The sequence below is a fragment of the Chlorocebus sabaeus genome, chromosome 3, assembly GCF_047675955.1.
Source record: "Chlorocebus sabaeus isolate Y175 chromosome 3, mChlSab1.0.hap1, whole genome shotgun sequence".
In the NCBI taxonomy this organism is placed as follows: Eukaryota; Metazoa; Chordata; class Mammalia; order Primates; family Cercopithecidae; genus Chlorocebus; species Chlorocebus sabaeus.
This window is the reverse complement of record NC_132906.1, coordinates 77,970,757-77,988,918: the sequence shown is the minus strand read 5'-3', so window position 1 is coordinate 77,988,918 and position 18,162 is coordinate 77,970,757. Positions and strand designations below refer to the sequence as shown.

The 18,162-nt window shown below is 38.7% G+C and overlaps 1 protein-coding gene across 4 annotated transcripts in view; it reads left to right on the top strand.

Moving 5' to 3' along the window:
- UGGT2 (UDP-glucose glycoprotein glucosyltransferase 2) overlaps nucleotides 1-18,162 on the top strand; it is a 228,616-nt gene that overhangs the window by 117,977 nt on the left and 92,477 nt on the right. For all 4 annotated transcript variants that reach the window (XR_005243747.2, XM_038007821.2, XM_007960706.3 and 1 more), the window contains exon 21: nucleotides 17,439-17,645. Coding sequence is in view for 3 of the 4 variants with exons in the window: in XM_038007821.2 (XP_037863749.2) it covers nucleotides 17,439-17,645 (207 nt within the window). In the remaining variant the exon portion in view is untranslated. The remainder of the gene's footprint in view (nucleotides 1-17,438; nucleotides 17,646-18,162) is intronic.

The following is an 18,162-nucleotide window of genomic DNA, read 5'->3' as shown; positions in this document are numbered from 1 at the left end:
AGGTTCCAGAATTTAGGAGCGACTTACCTGAGTGGTTCTACCTTAGATTCTTTTATAAGGCTATAGTTAAGATTTTGGTTATAGTTGCAGTGATCCGAAGGCTTCACTGGAGCAGGAGGACAAGCTTCTAAAATGACTCACTTACATGCCACTGCAGGAGTCCTCAGTGTTTCATTGGCTTTTAGCAGAGTGCTTCATTCCATTGCCACATAGACCTCTTTTTGGTGTTACTTAAGTGCCCTCACTTAATATGATGGGAAGATTGCATGAGGCCAGGAGTTCAAGCCCAGTCTGGGCAACGGAACAAGACTCTTGTCTCTAAAAAAAAAAAAAAAATTTTTAAACAATTAGCCAGATGTGCTGATGCACACCTGTAGTCCCAGTTATTTGAGAGGCTGAGGTGGGAGGATCACTTGAGCCCAGGAGTTTGAGACTGCAGTGAGCTGTGATCACACCATTGTACTCTAGCCTGGGTAATAGAGTGAGACCCCAATAATTAGTCAGTGGAGAAAAGAACATACTGAACATAAGGGTTGTTAGTAGACTCCTGATAATTTTTAAGAAATGACTTTCCAAATGGCTGTTAATTTTCATAGTTTTTGAGGGGATCTGTCACATCACAGTATTGAAAGCCTTGATTTTTGTTATACCTAATTCTTTCTGCCAATTTAAAAAACAAAGAGTTTCTTTTTTTTAATTATTATTTGTTTTTCTTTTGAGACAGAGTCTCGCTCTGTCATCGAGGCTGGAGTGCAATGGTGTTATCTCGGCTCACCACAGCACCCAACTCTTGGGCTCAAGCAGTCCTCCCACCTCAGCCTCCTGGGCAGGTTGGGATTGCAGGTACATGCCATCACACCCAGCTAATTTTTGTATTTTTTGTAGAGACGGGAGTTTTTCCATGTCATCCAGGCTGGTGTCAAACTCCCGAGTTCTAGTGATCAGCTCGCCTCAGCTTCCCAAAGTGCTGAGATTACAGGCATGAGCCATGTGCCTGGCCAAAGATGGCTTCTTATTTGTATTTATTTGATAAGTAGTTACAGGGAAAATTTTTCTTTCAATATGACTTTATTTATTTTTAGCTTAGATTCAGGGGGTGCATGTGGAGATTTGTTACACGGGCATATTGTGTGATGCTGAGGTCGGAGCTTCTAATGATTCTGTTGTCCAAGTAGCAAACATAGTACCTGACAGGTAGTTTTTCAACTCTCATGGCCCCCCTTTCTCCCTCTCCATCCCCTTTTGGAGTCCCCAGTGTCTACTCACATATTTGTGTCCCTGTTTAGCTCCCACATAAGTGAGAACATGCAGCATTTAATTTTCTGGTTTTGTTAGTTCACTTAGAATAATGGCTTCCAGCCAAGCCCATGTTGCTGCAAAGGACACGAGCTCATTCTATCAATCTATCTGTGTAGATTGATTTAGATCTGTACATATTGTGTAGTATTCCATGGTATATATGAGTCACATTTTCTTTATTCAGTCTACCATTGATGGCACCTAGGTTGATTCCATGTCTTTGCCATTGTGAGTAGTACTGTGATAAACATGAGTGCAGGTACCTTTTTTGGTAGAATGATTTATTTTTCTTTGGATATATACCCAGCAATGGAATTGTTGAGTCAAATGGTAATTCTGTTTTTAGTTCTCTGAGAAATCTCCAAACTGCTTTTCACAGTGGCTGAACTAATTTTCATTCCCATTGTGTTTAGGCATTCCCTTTTTCTCTGCAACCTTGCGAGCATCTGTTATTTTTTGACTTTTTAATAATACCAATTCTGACTAGTATGAGATGGTATCTCATTGTGTTTTTGATTTGCATCTCTCTGATGAGTAGTGATATTGAGCATTTTTTCATGTTTGTTGGCTGCTTGTATGTCGTCTTCTTAGAAGTGCCCATATCCTTTGCTCACTCTGTAATGGGTTTGTTTTTGTCTTCTTGATTTGTTTATGGAACATTTTTCTATGTTTATTAGCCAGTTATGGTTCTTTTCTGAATAAGTATTTTTCTGTAACATCATGTAGTGCTCCTGAGGAAAAAAAAAGTCACAGTGTGAATCTTTACCCACTATTCTGTCCTTCCAAGTGGGAGAAGCATGCTAACACTGCTTCCTATCCACTATCTGGAAAACAGCAACAACAACAACAAAAACACTGTCACCACCTTTTTTTTTTTTCAACTTTTAAGAGTATGTGTAGGATATGCAGGTTTGTTACACAGATAAACGTATGCTATGGTGGTTTGCTACACAGATCATCCCATTGCCTAGATATTAAGCCCTGTGTCCCTTAGCTATTCTTCCTGATGCTCTCCCTCCCCACACCCCCCACCCCCAACAGACCACAGTGTGTGTTGTTTCTGCCATTTTGTCCATGTGTTCTCATCATTCAACTCCCACTTAAAAGTGAGAATATGTGGTGTTTGGTTTTCTGTTCCTGTGTTAATTTTGCTTAGGATAACGGCTTCCAGCTCCTTCCATGTCCCTGCAAAGGACATAATTTCATTCCATTTTATGGCTGTATAGTATTCCATGGTGTATATGTACCACATTTTCTCTATCCAGTCTGTCATTGATGGGCATTTAGGTTGATTCTATGTCTTTGCTATTGTGAATAGTGCTGCAATGAACATACACATTCTGTATCCTTATAATATTTAACGGAATGGTTTATATTCCTTTGGGTATATACCCAGTAATGGGATTGCTCGGTCAAATGGTAATTTTGTTTTCAGTTCTTTGAGAAATCTCCAAACTGCTTTTCATAGTGGCTGACCTAATTTTTATTCCCAATGTGTTTAAGCATTCTCTTTTCTCTGCAACCTCGCCAGCATCTGTTCTTTTTTGACTTTTTAATAATGGCCATTCTGACTGGCATGAGATGTTATCTCATTGTGGTTTTGATTTGCATTTCTCTAATGATCAGTAATGTGGAGCTTTTTCCTCATATTTGTTGGCCACATGTATATCTTCTTTTGAGAGGAGTCTGTTTATGTACTTTGTCCACTTTTTAATGGGATCGTTTGTTTTTTTCTTGTAAATTTAAGTTCCTTGTAGACTCTGGATATTAGACCTTTGTCAGATGGATAGATGGGAGAAGTTTTTTCCCATTTCATAGATTATGTGTTCTCTCTGATGATAGTTTCTTTTGCTATGCAGAAGCTCTTTAGTTTAATTAGTAATATATCCCATTTGCCAATTTTTGCTTTTATTACAACTGCATTTGGCATTTTTGTCATGAAATCCTTGCCCATGTCTATGTCCTGAATAGTATTGGCTAGATTCTCTTCTAGAGTTTTAATAGTTTTTGGTTTTACATTTAAGTTTTTCATTCATCTTGAGTCAGTATTTGTACAAGGTGTAAGGAAGGGGTCCAGTTTCAGTTTTCTGCATATGGCTAGCCAGCACTTTCAGCACCATTTATTAAATAGGGAACCCTTTCCCCATTGCTTGCTTTTGTCAGTTTTGTTGAAGATCAGATGGTTGTAGATGTGTGATCTTATTTCTGAGTTCTCTGTTCTGTTCCATTGGTCTATGTGTCTGTTCTTGTATCAGTACCATGCCATCTTGGTTACTGTAGCCTTGTATATTTTGAAGTTGGGTGGCATGACACCTCCAGCTTTATTCTTTTTTCTTAGTATTAGCTTTACTATTCGGGCTCTTTTTTGGTTCCATATGAATTTTAAAATCACTTTTTCTAAATATATGAAGAATGTCAGTGTTAGTTTAATGGGAATAGCTTTGAATCTATAAATTACTTAGGGCAGTATGGCCATTTTCATGATGTCAATTCTTCCTATCCATGAGCATGGAATGTTTTTCCATTTGTTTGTGTCCTCTTTGATTTCCTTTGAGCAGTGGTTTGTAATTCTCCTTGAAGAGATTCTTCACTTCCCTTGTTAGCTGTATTCCTAGGTATTTGATTCATTTTGTAGCAATTGTGAATGGGATGGCTCTGCCTACTTGTTGTTGGTGTTGGTGTATAGGAATGCTAGAGATTTTTGCACATTGATTTTGTATCCTGAGACTTTGCTGAAGTTGCTTATCAGCTTAAGAAGCTTTTGGGCTGAGATGATGGGGTTTTCTAGATACAAGATCATGTTATCTGCAAACAAAGATAATTTGACTTCCTCTCTTCCTATTTGAATATTCTTTCTTTCTTTCTCTTGCCTGATTGCCCTGGCCAGAACTTTCAATACTGTGTTGAATAGGAGTGGTGAGAGAGGGCATCCTTGTGTTGTGCCAGTTTTCAAGGGGAATGCTTCCAGCTTTTGCCCATTCAATATGACATTGGCTGTGAGTTTGTCATAAATGGCTTTTATGATTTTGAGGTATGTTCCTTTAGTACCTGGTTTATTGAGAGTTTTTAACATGAAGGGATATCTTATTTTATCAAAGGCCTTTTCTGAATTGATTGAGATAATCATGTGGTTTTGTCTTTAGTTCTGTTTATGTGATGAATCACATTTATTGATTTGTGTATGTTGAACCAACCTTGCATACTGGGAATGAAGCCAACTTGATCCTGATGGATAAGCTTCTTTATGTGCTGCTGAATTTGGTTTGCTAGTAGTTTATTGAGGATTTTTGCAATGATGTTCATCAAGGATACTGGCATGAAGTTTTTCCTTTTTTGTTGTATTTCTGCCAGGTTTTGGCATCAGGATGATGCTGGCCTCGTAGAATGAGTAAGGGAGGAATCAGTCCCTCTTCAATTTTTTGGAATAATTTCAGTAGAAATGGTACCAGCTCTTCATTGTACCTCTGGTAGAATTCAGCTGTGAATCCATCTGGTCCTAGGCTTTTTTGGTTGGTAGGCTATTTATTACTGCCTCAATTTCAGAACTTGTTGGTTCTGATGCCCCGTATCATGGCTGATTGTGTTTATTGGATTCTTCTCTCTTTTATTCTTTATCAGTCAATCTAGCTTGTGGTCTATTTTACTAATTTTTTCTAAAAACAGATCCTGGATTGGTTGATTTTTTGGAAGAGTTTTTCGTGTGTCTAACTCTTTCAGTTCGGCTCTGATTGTGGTTATTTCTTGCCTTCTGCTAGCTTTGGAGTTTGTTTGCTCTTGGCTCTCAAGTTATTTTAATTGAGATGTTAGATTGTTAACTTGAGATCTTTCTGGCTTTTTGATGTGGGCATTTAGTGCTATAAATTTTTTTATTAACACTGCTTTAGTTGCATCCCAGAGATTCTGGTACATTGTCTCTTTGTTCTTATTAGTTTCAATGTACTTCTTGATATTTCTGCCTTAATTTCATTATTTACTCAAGAGTTATTCAGGAGCAGGTTGTTCAGTTTTCATGTAGTTGTGTGGTTTTGAGTGAATTTCTTAATCTTCAGTTCCACTTCTTTTGCATTTGCTGAGGAACGTTTTACTTCCAATTATGTGATCAATTTTAGAGTGTCATGTGGCATTGAGAAGAATGTATATTCTGTTGGGTTTTGATGGAGACTTCTGTAAATATATATCAAGTCCACTTGATCCTGAATATCTTTGTTAATTTTCTGTCTCGATTATCTGTCTAATATTGTTAGTGGGGTGTTAAGGTCTCTCACTATTATTGTGTGGGAGTCTAAGTCTCTTTGTAGGTCTCTTAAGAATTTGCTTTATGAATCTGGGTGCTTCTGTATTGGGTGCATGTATATTTAGGATAGTTAGCTTTTCTTGAATTGAACCCTTTATAATTATGTAACGTTCTTTTTTAATCTTTGTTGCTTTTTTCTGTTTTCCATTTGCTCATAGATTTTCCTCCATCTCTTTATTTTGAGCCTATGTGTGTCTTTCCATGTGAGATGGATCTCTTGAAGACAGTGTGTTGATGGGTCTTCACTGTTTACACAGCTTGCCATTCTTTGTCTTTTACTTGGGGCATTTAACTCATTTACATTTAAGGTTAGTATTGTTATGTGTGAATTTGATGCTGTCATCATGATGCTAGCTGGTTATTTTGCAGACTTGTTTATGTGGTTGATTCATAGTGTCACTGGTCTGTGTACTTCTGTGTGTATTTGTTGTGGCTGCTAATGGTTTTTCCTTTCCATACTTAATGCTTCCTTCAGAAGCTCTTGCAAGGCAGGCCTGATGGTGATGAATTCCCTCAGCATTTGCTTCTCCTTGCTTATGAAGCTTAGTTTGGCCAGATATGAAATTCTGGAAATTCTTTTCTTGGAGATTCCTTCAGAATTCTTTTCTTTAAGAAATGAATTGGAAATTCTTTAAGAATGTTGAATATTGGCCCCAATCTCTTCTGGCTTGTAGGGTTTCAGCTGAGAAGTCTGCTGTTAGTCTGATGGACTTCCCTTTGTGGATGACCTAGCCTTTCTCTCTGGCTGCCCTCTAACATTTCTTCTTTCATTTCAACCTTGGAGAATCTGATGATTATATGTCTTGTGGTTGATCTTTTCATGGAGGATCTTACTGGGGTTCTCCGCATTTCCTGAATTTGAATGTTGGCCTTTCCTGCTAGGTTGGGGAAGTTCTCCTGGATGATATCTTCAAGTATGTTTTTCAACTTGATTCTGTTCTCCCTGTTTCTTTCAGGTACCCCATCAGTCATAGGTTTGCTCCTTTTACATAATCCTATAGTTCTCGGAGGTTTTGCTTGTTCCTTTTCATTCTTTTTTCTTTAATGTTGTCTACCTGCCTTATTTCAGCAAGATAATTTTCAAGTTCTGAAATTTTTTTCCTCTGCTTGGTCTGTTCAGTTATTGATACTTGTGGTTGCATTGTGAAGTTCTCATGTTGTGTTTTTCAGTTCCATCAGGTCATTTGTATTCTTCTCTAAACTGATTGTTCTGGCTTACAGCTCCTGTAGTGTTTTATCATAGTGCTTAGCTTCTTTGCATTGGGTTGGAACATGCTCCTTTAGCTTAGCAAAGTTTCTTATTACCCACCTTCCGAAGCCTACTTGCATCATTTCAGCCATCTCAGCCTCGGCCCAGTTCTGTCCCCTTAGGGGAGAGATGTTGCAGTCATTTGGAGGAGAAGAGATACTCTGGCCATTTGAGTTTTCAGCATTTTTGCTTGGATTTTTTTCTCATCTTTGATTTCTGAGGTTCCTGACGTTTGAATGGGGTTTTTGTGGGGTCCTTTTTGTTGATGATAATTTTGTTGCTTTCTGTTTGTTTTTAACGGTCAAGCCCCTCTTCTGTAGGGATGCTGCAGTTTGCTGAGGGTCCACCCCAGACCCTACTTGCTTCTGTTTTTCCTGTACCCAGAGGTATCACCAGTGAAGGCTGCAAAACAACAAAGATGGCAGCCAGGTCATTCCGGAAGCTCTGTCCTAGATGGGTACAGACCTATTGCCAGTCCAAACACACCTACAGCAAGTGGCTGGAGACCCTTGTTGTGAGGTCTTATGTAGATAGGAAGAATGGGATCAGGGACCTGCTTAAATAGGCAGTCTGGCTGCTTTTTGGTAGAGCAGGTGTGCTATGTTGGGGTGGATCCTTTCTCACCCGGACTGTTTGGACTCTCCAAAGCCGGCTGACTGGAACAGCTGATTCAACCAAACTGCAGAGATGGTAGACGCTCCTCCCACTGGGAACTCTGTCTCAGGAAGAGATCAAAGCTCTGTCTTTGTAATCCTGGCTGGCGTGGCTGAAGCCTCTGCAGAGAGGTCCCCCCCAGTGAGGAGGAATGGCTGGGGTGCTGCTTAAAGAAGCAGTCTGGCCATGATCAGGCAGAGCAGCTATGCTCTGTTGGCGGGGGAGCCTTCCTTGTCTGTACTGTTTGGACTCTCCAAAGCTGGCAGGCTAGAACAGCTGAGTTGACCAATCTGTAGAGATGGTCGCCACCCTCCCCTGGAAGCCCTGTCCCAGGGAGAGATCGGAGCTCTGTCCTTATAACCCTGGCTGGAGTGGCTAAAACTTCCACAGGGATAAGTGTATTTTTTGCATCTAAATAAGTATGTCCTTTTCATATGTAATCTATTTATTATTCGTTTACTGTCTAAGTATTTGAGTGACTGTGTTCTCCCTTCTGGGGATATATTAGTTTACAATATTAAGGTATTTTCTCTTGTGCAGGTTAAATTTTAGCAGGAGTAGTGTGGATAGGGAGACAGACAATAAGTGATAGACATATATGTAAGTTGAGTTACATGTCAAGCAGGTGAGAAATGCTGTGGAAAAATAAAAAGAACTGGGTAAGGGAAACTCAGGAGCAGAGAGTCAGATTGCAGACACATTACAATTTTAAATAAGGTTGGCAGGATACGCCTCATTGAGAAGATGACATTTCAGCAATGACCTCAAGGAACTGAGGGAATTAACAATTCAGATACTAAGGGAAAATATATTCCCACCAGAGTGTCTAGCTGATGCAGAGGTTCTAATGCAAGAACATACTTTAAGTAAGAAGACAGCAAAGTGTATGGCTAGAACACAGCAAGGGGAAGAGATGAGATAACAGAAGAATGAGGTGCCAGATAATATCAGGCTTGTAGGTGTTATGATTCTATCATTGACCCGTAGAAGCATTTTGTAGATTAATATTTTGCATGTCATTTTACATTTTGACATCATTTAAATTAGTTTGTGATGTTCTTGACGGTTAAAAAATGTCTATATTAGAACTATCAGTCTTTTAAAATTGCTTCATAATTTTTATATTTAAGAGTTTTGTGGGGAGTTTTTGTTTTTGTTTTTGTTTTTTTGTTTTTGTTTTTTTGAAAGAGACTCACTCAATCACCCTGGAGTGCAGTGGTGCAGTCTCGGTGGAGTGCAGTGGTGCAGTCTCGGCTCACTGCACCCTCCACCTCCTGGGTTCAAGTGATTCTCCTGCCTCTGCCTTCCATGTGCTTGGGATTACAGGTGTGTACCACCATGCCCAGCTAATTTTTGTATTTTTTTTTTAGTAGAGATGGATTTTCACCATCATGGCCACGGTGGTCTCGAAATCCTCACCTCAGGTGATCCGCCTGCCTCAGCCTCCCAAAGTGCTGGGATTATAGGCAGGAGCCACTGTGCCCAGCCATTTAGAGTTTTAATTCTATTAATTATCCTTTCTGTATATTTTAATTCTCTCCTTTCGTAGCTTGCTTTCTTCTACCTTTGTAAATTTAAGCAGATGCCAGTAGTTTTAAGAAACTTTATAGTAGTTGTAAGGAATATTTTAACACTTTGAATATATCATTTCATTGCCTTCTTTTTTTTAAAATTATACTTTAAGTTCTAAGATACATGTGTACAATGTGCAGGTTTGATACATAAGTATACATGTGCCATGATGGTTTGCTGTACCCATCAACTTATCATTTACATTAGGTATGTCTCTTAATGCTATCCCTCCCCCAGACCCCCAGCCCCCAGCAGGCCCCAGTGTGTGATGTTCTCCACCCTGTGTCCAAGTGATCTCATTGTTCAATTCCCACCTATGAGTGAGAACATGCAGTGTTTGGTTTTCTGTTCTTATGATAGTTTCCTGAGAATGATGGTTTCCAGCTTCATCCATGTCCCTGCAAAGGACATGAACTCATCCTTTTTTATGGCTGCATAGTATTCCATGGTGTATATGTGCCACATTTTCTTAATCCAGTCTATCATTGATGGACATTTGGGTTGGTTCCCAGTCTTTGATATTGTGAATAGTGCCGCAATAAACATAAATGTGCATGTGTCTTTATAGTAGCATCATTTATAATCCTTTGGGTATATATGCAGTAATGGGATTGCTGGGTCAAATGGTAATTCTAGTTCTAGATGCTTGAGGAATCACCACACTGTCTTCCACAATGGTTGAACTAATTTATAGTCCCACCAGCAGTGTAAAAGCGTTACTGTTTCTCCACATCCTCTCCAGCACCTGTTGTTTCCTGACTTTTTAATGCTCGCCATTCTAACTGGTGTGAGATGGTATCTCATTATGGTTTTGATTTGTACTCCTCTAATAACCAGTGATGATGAGCATTTTTTCATGTGTCCGTTGGCTGCATAGATGTCTTCTTTTCAGAAGTGTGTGTTCATTTCCTTTGCCCACTTTTTGATGGGTTTGTTTTTTTCTTGTAAATTTGTTTAAGTTCTTTGTAGATTCTAGATATTAGCCCTTTGTCAGATGGGTAGATTGCAAAAATTTTCTTCCATTCTGTGGATTACCTGTTTACTCTGATGGTAGTTTCTTTTGCTGTGCAGAAGCTCTTTACTTTAATTAGATCCCATTTGTCTATTTTGGCTTTTGTTGCCATTGCTTTTGGTGTTTTAGTAATGAAGTCCTTGCCCATGGCTATGTCCTAAATGGTATTGCCTACGTTTTCTTCTAGGGTTTTTATGGTTTTAGGTCTAACATTTAGGTCTCTAATCCATCTTGAGTTAATTTTTGTATAAGGTGTAAGGAAGGGATGCAATTTCAGCTTTCTGCATATGGCTAGCCAGTTTTCCCAGCACCATTTATTAAATAGGGACTCCTTTCCCCATTTCTTGTTTTTGTCAGGGTTGTCAAAGATAAGATGGTTGTAGATGTGTGGTGTTATTTCTGTGGTCTCTGTTCTGTTCCATTGGTCTGTCTCTCTGTTTTGGTACCAGTACTGTGCTGTTTTGGTTACTGTAGCCTTGTAGTATAGTTTGAAGTCAGGTAGCATGATGCCTCCAGCTTTGTTCTTTTTGCTTAGGATTGTCTTAGCAGTTGCAGACTCTGTTTGGGTTCCATATGAAGTTTAAAGTAGTTTTTTCCAATTCTGTGAAGAAAGTCATTGGTAGCTTGATGGGGATGGCATTGATCTATAAATTACTTTGGGCAATATGGCTATTTTCGTGATACTGATTCTTCCTATCCATGAGCATGGAATATTCTTCCATTTGTTTGTGTCGTCTTTTATTTCTTTGAGCAGTGGTTTGTAGTTCTCCTTGAAGAGGTCCTTCACATCCCTTGTAAGTTGGGTTCCTAGGTATTTTATTCTCTTTGTAGCAATTGTGAATGGGAGTTCACTCATGATTTGGCTCAGTCTGTTAATGGTGTATAGGAATGCTTGTGATTTTTGCACGTTGAATTTGTATCCTGAGACTTTGCTGAAGTTGCTTATCTGCTTAAGGAGATTTTGGGCTGAGACAATGGGGTTTTCTGAATATACAATCATGTCATCTGCAAATAGGGACAATTTGACTTCCTCTTTTCCTAATTGAATACCCTTTCTTTCTTTCTCCTGCCTGATTGCCCTGGCCAGTACTTCCAACACTATGTTAAATAGGAGTGGTGAGAGAGGGCATCCCTGTCTTCTGCTGATTTTCAAAGGGAATGCTTCCAGTTTTTGCTCATTCGGTATGATATTGGCTGTGGGTTTGTCATAACTAGCTCTTATTATTTTGAGATACAGTCCATCAATACCTAGTTTATTGAGAGTTTTTAGCATGAAGACTATTGAGTTTTGTCAAAGACCTTTTCTGCATCTATTGAGATAATCATGGTTTTTGTCATTGGTTTTGTTTATGTGATAGATTACGTTTATTGATTTGCATATGTTGAACCACTCTTGCATCCCAGGGATGAAGCTGACTTGATCATGGTGGATAAGCTTTTTGATGTGCTGCTGGATTCGGTTTGCCAGTATTTTATTGAGGATTTTCTCATTGATGTTCATCAGGGATATTGGTCTAAAATTCTCTTTTTTTGTTGTGACTCTGCCAGGCTTTGGTGTCAGGATGATGTTGACCTCATAAATTGAGTTAGGGAAGATTCCCTCTTTTTCTGTTGATTGGAATAGTTTCAGACGGCCTGGTACCAGCTCCTCTTTGTACCTGTGGTAGAATTTGACTCTGAATCTGTCTGGAACTGGACTTTTTTTAGTTGGTAGGCTATTAATTATTGCCTCAATTTCAGAGCCTGGTATTGGTCTATTCAGAGATTCAGCTTCTTCCTGGTTTAGTGTTGGGAGGGTGTATGTGTCTAGGAATTTATACATTTCTTCTAGATTTTCTAGTTTATTTGCGTAGAGGCATTTATAGTATTCTCTGATGGTAGTTTGTATTTCTGTGGAATCAGGGGTGATATCCCCTTTATCATTTTTTATTGTGTCTATTTTATTCTTTTCTCTTTTCTTCTTTATTAGTCTTGCTAGCGGTCTATTTTGTTGATGTTTTCAAAAAACCAGCTCCTGGATTCATTGATTTTTGGAAGGGTTTTTCGTGTCTCTGTCTCTTTCAGTTCTACTCTGATCTTAAATATTTCTTGCCTTCTGCTAGCTTTTGAATGTGTTCGCTCTTGCTTTTCTAGTTCTTTTAGTTGTGATGTTAGGGTGTTGATTTTAGATCTTTCTTGCTTTCTCATGTGGGCATTTAGTGCTATAAATTTCCCTCTACACATTGTTTTAAATGTGTCCCAGAGATTCTGGTACATTGTGTCTTTGTTCTCATTGGTTTCAAAAAACATCTTTATTTATGCCTTCGTTCGTTATTTATCCAGTAGTCATTCAGGAGCAGGTTGTCCAGTTTCCATGTAGTTGAGCGGTTTTGAGTAAGTTTCTTAATCCTGAGTTCTAATTTGATTGCCTTGTGGTCTGAGAGACGGTTTGTTGTGATTTCTGTTCTTTTACATTTGCCGAGGAGTGCTTTACTCCAATTATGTGGTCAATTTTAGAATAAGTGCAGTGTGGTGCTGAGAACAATGTATATTCTGTTGATTTGGGGTGGAGACTTCTTTAGATGTCTAATAGGTCTGCTTGGTGCAGAGCTGAGTTCAGGTCCTGGATATCCTTGTTAACCTTTTGTCTCATTGATCTTTCTAATATTGACAGTGGGGTGTTAAAGTCTCCCATTATTGTTGTGTGAGAGTCTAAGTGTCTTTGTAGGTCTCCAAGGACTTGCTTTATGAATCTGGGTGCTCCTGTATTGGGTGCATATATATTTTTTGATGTCTCTTTTGATGTTTGTTGATTTAAAGTCTGTTTTATCAGAGACTAGGATTGCAACCCCTGCTCTTTTTTCTTTCCATTTGCTTGGTAGATCTTCCTCCATCCCTTTATTTTCAACCTATGTGTGTCTCTGCATGTGAAATGGGTCTCCTGAATACAGCACACTGATGGGTCTTGACTATCCAGTCTGTGTCTTTTAATTGGGGCATTTAGCCCATTTAAATTTAACATTAATATTGTTATGTGTGAGTTTGATCCTGTAGTTACGATGTTCGCTGGTTATTTTGCCCGTTAATTGATGCAGTTTCGTTATAGCACCAATGGTCTTTACAATTTGGCCTGTTCTTGCAGTGGCTGATACTGGTTGTTCCTTTCCATGTTTAGTGCTTCCTTCAGGAACTCTTGTAAGGCAGGCCTGATGGTGACAGAATCTCTCAGCATTTGCTTGTCTGTAAAGTATTTTATTTCTCCTTCACTTATGAAGCTTACTTAGGCTGGCTATGAAATTCTGGGTTGAAATTTCTTTTCTTTAAGAATGTTGAATATTGGCCCCCACTCTCTTCTGGCTCCTAGGGTTTCTGCCGAGAGGTCCACAGTTAGTCTGATGGGCTTCCCTTTGTGGGTAACTCGACCTTTCTCTCTGATTGCCATTGACACTTTTTCCTTCATTTCAACCTTGGTGAATCTCATTATTATGTGTCTGGGGGTTGTTCTGCTCGAGGTGTATTTTTGTGGTGGTCTCTGTATTTCCTGAATTTGAACATTGGCCTGCCTTGCTAGGTTGGGGAAGTTCTCCTGGATAGTATCCTGAATAGTGTTTTCCAGCTTGGTTCCATTCTTCCTATGACTTTCAGGTACACCAGTCAAACGTAGATTTGGTCTTTTCACATAGTTCCATATTTCTTGGAGGCTTTGTTCATTTCTTTTTACTCTTTTTTCTCTTACCTTGTCTTCTCACTTTGTTTCATTCATTTGATCATCAATCACTGATACCCTTTCTTCCTGTGATCCCGTTGGCTACTGAAGCTTGTGCATGTGTCACTAAGTTCTCATGCCATGGTTTTCAGCTCCATCAGGTCATTTAAGGTCTTCTCTACACTGTTTATTCTAGTTAGCCATTCATCTAATCTTTTTTCAAGGTTTTTAGCTTCCTTGAGATGGGTTCGAATATCCTGCTTTAGCTCAGAGAAGTTTGTTATTACTGACGTTCCGAAGCCTACTTCTGTCAACTCACCAAAGTCATTCTCTATCCAGCTTTGTTCCGTTACTGGCAAGGAGCTGCAATCCTTTGGAGGAGAAGAGGCCCCCTGATTTTTAGAATTTTCAGCTTTTCTGCTGTAGTTTCTCCCCATCTTTGTGGTTTTATCTACCTTTGGTCTTTGATGTTGGTGACCTACAGGTATGGTTTTGGTGTAGATGACCTTTTTGTTGATGTTCATGCTATTCCTTTCTGTTTGTTAGTTTTCCTTCTAACAGTCAGGTCCCTCAGCTCCAGGTCTGTTGGAGTTTGCTGGAGTTCCACTCCAGACCCTGTTTGCATGGGTATTACCAGCGGAGGCTGCAGAACATCAAATATTGCTGCCTGATCCTTCCTCTGGAAGCTGAGTGCCAGAGGGGCAGCCGCCTATATGAGGTGTCTGTTGGCTCCTACTGGGAGGTGTCTCCCAGTTAGGCTACAAGGGAGTCAGGGACCCACTTGAGGCGGCAGTCTGTCCATTCTCAGAGCTCAAACACCGTGCTGGGAGAACCACTGATCTCTTCAGAGCTGTCAGACAGTGACATTTAAGTCTGCAGGAGTTGTCTGCTGCCTTTTGTTCTGCTAAGCCCTGCCCACAGAGGTGGAGTCTAGAGGCAGTAGGCCTTTCTGAGCTGCGGTGGGCTGTGCCTAGTTAGACCTTCCCAGCTGCTTTGTCCACCTACTCCAGCCTCAGCAATGGTGGACGCCCCTCCCCCAGCCAGGCTGCCCCCTTGCAGTTCAATCTCAGACTGCTGCGCTAGCAGTGACCAAGGCTCCGTGGGCGTGGGACCTGCCGAATTGAGCACGGAAGAGAATCACTTTGTCTGCCAGTTGCTAAGACCTTGGGAAAATCACAGTATTTGGGTGGGAATGTCCTGTTTTTCCAGGTAGTCTGTCACGCCTTCCCTTGGCCAGGAAAGGGAAATTCCCCAACCCCTTGTGCTTCCCGGGTGAGGTGACGCCCTGCCCTGCTTCGGCTCACCCTCCTTGGGCTGCACCCACTCTCTCACCAGTCCCAATGAGATGAACAAGGTACCTGAGTTGGAAGTGCAGGAATCACCCATCTTCTGTGTTGATCACGCTGGGAACTGCAGACTGGAACTGTTCCTATTCCACCATCTTGGAATGCCCCCATCTCATTGCCTTCTGTCTTCTGTTGTTTCTGATAAGAAGTTAGCCTTTAATGTTATTGAGATTCTTTTGTATACAACGAGAAAAGCATTTCTCTTGCTCTTTTCAAGATTTTAGCTTTTGCTTTTAACATTTTGACTCACGTGCCTGGCTGTGGATATCTTTACATTTGTCCTTATTGAAGTACATTGAGTTTCTTAGATTTGTAAATTATGTTATTAATCAAAATTGGGAAACTTTCAGTGGTTTTTTTTTTTTTTTAAATATTTTCTACGTTTCTTTTTTCTTCTCTTCCTGGGTCTTCTACTTTGCATATGTTGGCATGCTTAATGGTGTCCCACGTTTCTCTGAGAACCTGTTCATTTTTTTCATTCTTTTTACATTCTGTTCTACAGATTGTATAATCTTTATTGATTTGTCTTCCAATTGCCATTCCAAATTGTTTACACAGAAAATACATAACCACATATAAATTATTAGAATTAATTATATAGTTTAAGGTTGTTTAGTACCAGGTAAATGTCCAATAATTAATTATATTTCTAAGAGTTGCAACAAACAAGAAATGCAGTTTAAGTAAAGATACCATTTGCAATAGTATGAAAAATATCAAACACTGGAAATTTTTGTGGAAATTGTCAAGCAGATTCAAAAACTCATCCAGAAATTCAAAGCACCAAGAGTAGCTAAAATAATCTTAAAGCAGAAAAAGTGATAATTGCTTTACTGGATATCAAGATCTTTGATAAAACTACATAATTGAACACAGTTTGGTATTAGCACAAGGATAGAAAAATAGAGCAATGGAAGAAGATTAGAGAACCCAGAAATAGAGCCATGCATATATTAACACTTGATTTATAACTAAGTTGGCTTTATGGAACAGTAAGGGTAATCTTTGACACTTTCCTCTTTTCGCGTCATGCACAAAAATTGATTCCAGTTGGATTATAGAGCTAAACATAAAAGGCAAAACAATAAATCTTCTTAAAGTTCATATAGATTATCTTTTTGACTTTAGAGAAAGATTTCTAAAATAAGACCCAAAACCCAGTAGCCATCAGGTATGATACCAATAAATGGAACTACTTTAAAATTAAGGACTGCTTCCCATCATAACACATCAGTACACTACAAAACAAGCCATAGAATGGGAGAAGCATATCTTTACACATATAACCAAAAAAAGTACTTGAGTCTTAGAAATCAAACTCTTCCAAGTCAGGGGCCAAAAAAGATAATCCAAAAAATACTGGAAGCAGATTGAACAGGCAAGTCAGAAAAGAAGCCAAAGAACATATCAAAGGGTGTTCAGTATCATTAATGATAAGAGAAAAGCAAATTAAAAACCTGATGAGATACCTTTACATATGTACAATAATGAGTTAAATTAAAATCTGACAATACAAAGTGTTTCTTAGGCTGTAAGGTGATGGAACTTGCTGGTGGGAGTGAAAACTAGTACAATTATTTTGAAAAACTATTTAGCATCTTCTGAAATGGAAGATATGTATATCCTGTTTTTAGAGCTCTAAACTGGAAAAAACTCAGATGTCCAGCAACAGTAGAATGGATAAAAGAATGTATATTCATATGATGGAATTCTGTACAGTGCTGAAAATCGACTACCGCTACAGAAAACAGTATTGATAAATCTCACATTATTGAGTGGAGAAAGAACACAAAATAATACTGCATGATTCCATTTATATGAAATTTAAAATTGATTAAATGTTTAGCAATGCAAGCCTAGGGAATAAACTATAAAGAAGAGCAAAGTTGTTATTACCATAAATGACAAGAGAGTGGTTGTTTTTAGAAAAGTGGGAAGGTGTGGTAATTGACAGAGATCTGAGGAATATTTTTGGGGATTGCTGGCAGTGCCAGTGACCAGAATAGTAGTTGTATGGGTTAATTCACTAAGCTCTACATTTTGTTTTGTGTATTTTTTATTTGTGTTATTTCACATACAAAAAGCTTAAATATAATGTTACATTACAAAGGAATAATTATGCAAAGATGTGAAGGAATTAGAGTTAGTAAAATGATTGTTAGGCTCTTTCAGTGGTATATCACATTTAGTACAGTCAACACGGGAGGGCTTTGATAGTGAAAGATGGTGCATGATATAGCGAACAAACTGGATGGGAAAGAAAATATATTCACCTGTAAAAAGATATGTAAGATACTGGTCCTTTTAATCTCTAAATGTGTTTGCAGAAAACAAGTGTTCATAGTCGATTGGGGATTATTTATAATCCTACATCAAAAATAAATGAAGAGAACACAGCTATTTCTAGAGGAATTTTGGCAGCTTTTCTTACACAGAAGACCAGGTTTTTGAGAAGCTTTCTTGGGCAACTGGCAAAGGAAGAAACTGCTACAGCTATTTACTCTGGAGATAAAATTAAAACATTCCTTATTGAGGTCAGTAGCTATCTGAAATATTAAATATGTACATATTGCATATTTTAAAAGTGTAAGTGAATGTATTTGGAGATACTGTTACTGAAAAAGATTAACAGGTTTAAACAAATGGAGATAATAAACATTCCTTTTCAAATGGGAAAAGATAAACATTAAATGATATGACTTTTCACAGAGGCATTTAATCAAATTTCGTATGTTTTATTAACTACTTCATGATTCTTAAAGTTGATGGCATTTTTGTTAGGATATGTACTTAAGCGAATAATTGGGGGTTAAAGCGTTATGTAAATCTCAGGTATTTCACTGAAGGGGTCCATTATAGGGGGAATTTCAATGGTGATCCTCTTGAAGAAAGAATCATTCATTCGAAAAATACATATTGATTATTTATCAGACAATGGAGATAAACTTGTGAACAAGCAGATGGAGTCCCTGTCCCTGTTCTTTGTGGAGCTTACATTGTAGGAGGAAAGAGACAAAATATTTATAAGTTGTTTTGATTGATTTGCTTTCA